At 37.8% G+C, this 1,464-nt stretch overlaps 1 protein-coding gene across 1 annotated transcript; it reads right to left on the minus strand.

Moving 5' to 3' along the window:
• Window positions 1–265: 265 nt before the first annotated feature.
• On the minus strand, window positions 266–1,195 carry LOC139040932 (olfactory receptor 4A47-like). The gene has a single exon (XM_070488634.1). The coding sequence runs from the start codon at window positions 1,193–1,195 to the stop codon at window positions 266–268; it is 930 nt and encodes a 309-aa protein (XP_070344735.1).
• Between the last annotated feature and the right edge of the window lie 269 nt (window positions 1,196–1,464).

The following is a 1,464-nucleotide window of genomic DNA, read 5'->3' on the forward strand; positions in this document are numbered from 1 at the left end:
AAAAATTTCATTCACTATATATTTCTTATTGACTTCTTGCTGTATATGCATTACAGGTTTCTAGGTGAAGTGATAAATAAGACATTATAGAGTGGCATTAAGCAAATAAACTGTCATTAATAATCTAATCATACAGAATTATTTATTATAATTATGATAAATGCTGTTAAAGGAAAGGATAGGTGGATAAGTTTTAAGAAGACTCTTGGGTTCCAAGGAGATGAGCCCTAAAGTCAAAGGACTCTCTTCATGGTGAATGTCAAACTTATTTACTATGAGCTAGGAAATTTCTTCTCCAGACCTTCTTCATAGCATTATTCATCTCAGAATTTCTCAGAGTGTAGATTAATGGGTTCAACATGGGGGTTATGACTGTATAAAACACACTCAATGATTTGTCAATGGGGAAGGTCTCTGCAGGTCTTGCATACATGAAAATACAGGGAACAAAGAAGAAGACAACCACAGTGATGTGGGAACCACAGGTCTGGAGGGCTTTCCGCCTCCCTTCCTGACTAAGATTCTTTAGAGAGCACAAGACGACACCATAAGAGATGAGTAAGAGCAGAAACACAATAGTGCAAATCAGTCCTCCATTGGCCACCACTAAGAGGCCAACGACACGGGTGTCAGTACAGACAAGTTTCAGTAAGGGGTACATGTCACAGATAAAGTGATCAATGACATTGGGCCCACAAAATGGGAGCCCGTAAGTAGTGCTAAGTTGAATTACTGAGTGAAGAAAACCTCCAACCCAGGACACTACCAGTAATACAACACACACCCATTGCCTCATGATAACCAAATAATGCGAGGGCTTACAGATGGCCACATAGCGGTCATAGGCCATCACCAACAGAAGAAAGACCTCTGATCCACCAAAAAAGTGCTCTGTAAACAGCTGGGCCATACAAAATCTGAAGGATAGGGTATTTTCCCCAAAGAACAAGTCTGAAATCAATTTGGGGGAAATGACTGAAGAATAAATGGAATCCATAAATGATAGACTGGCAAGAAAGAAGTACATGGGTGAGCCCAGGGTCCTACTAAAAGTTACAGTCACAACAATAAGCATGTTGCCCACCATGGTCAAAATGTAGAAGAGCAAAAACATAACAAAAAGAACTTTCTGCTCCTTTGGATTCTGTGTGAGGCCCAAGAGGACAAAGTAAGTCACATTGTTCTCTGGTTCCATCTATTCTTTTTTAAGTGCTGATTTCAGATATTAGTTTACCTGTAAAACAAGAAAAAAATCTTTAAAAGTATTTTAAATTTAACCTTTTGTTTAATCTCCAATCAAAAAAATATCTATGGAGGATGTGTTTGTGTCAAACAACCTGCCGTAAATATTGGTATTACCATATTGAATAGGATTGGTTCCCTACTCTCAGTGATTTCATGTATAACCAGGGGATCAGACAATTAAAGATCAAATTAGTAAATATCATTGTAAATATATTTGTG

The sequence above is a fragment of the Equus asinus genome, chromosome 17 (assembly GCF_041296235.1).
Source record: "Equus asinus isolate D_3611 breed Donkey chromosome 17, EquAss-T2T_v2, whole genome shotgun sequence".
NCBI classification, from domain to species: Eukaryota; Metazoa; Chordata; class Mammalia; order Perissodactyla; family Equidae; genus Equus; species Equus asinus.

Excerpts from the sequence above, each read along its gene's own strand:
- LOC139040932 (XM_070488634.1), bottom strand. The coding sequence starts at position 1,195 with ATGGAACCAGAGAACAATGTGACTTACTTTGTCCTCTTGGGCCTCACA.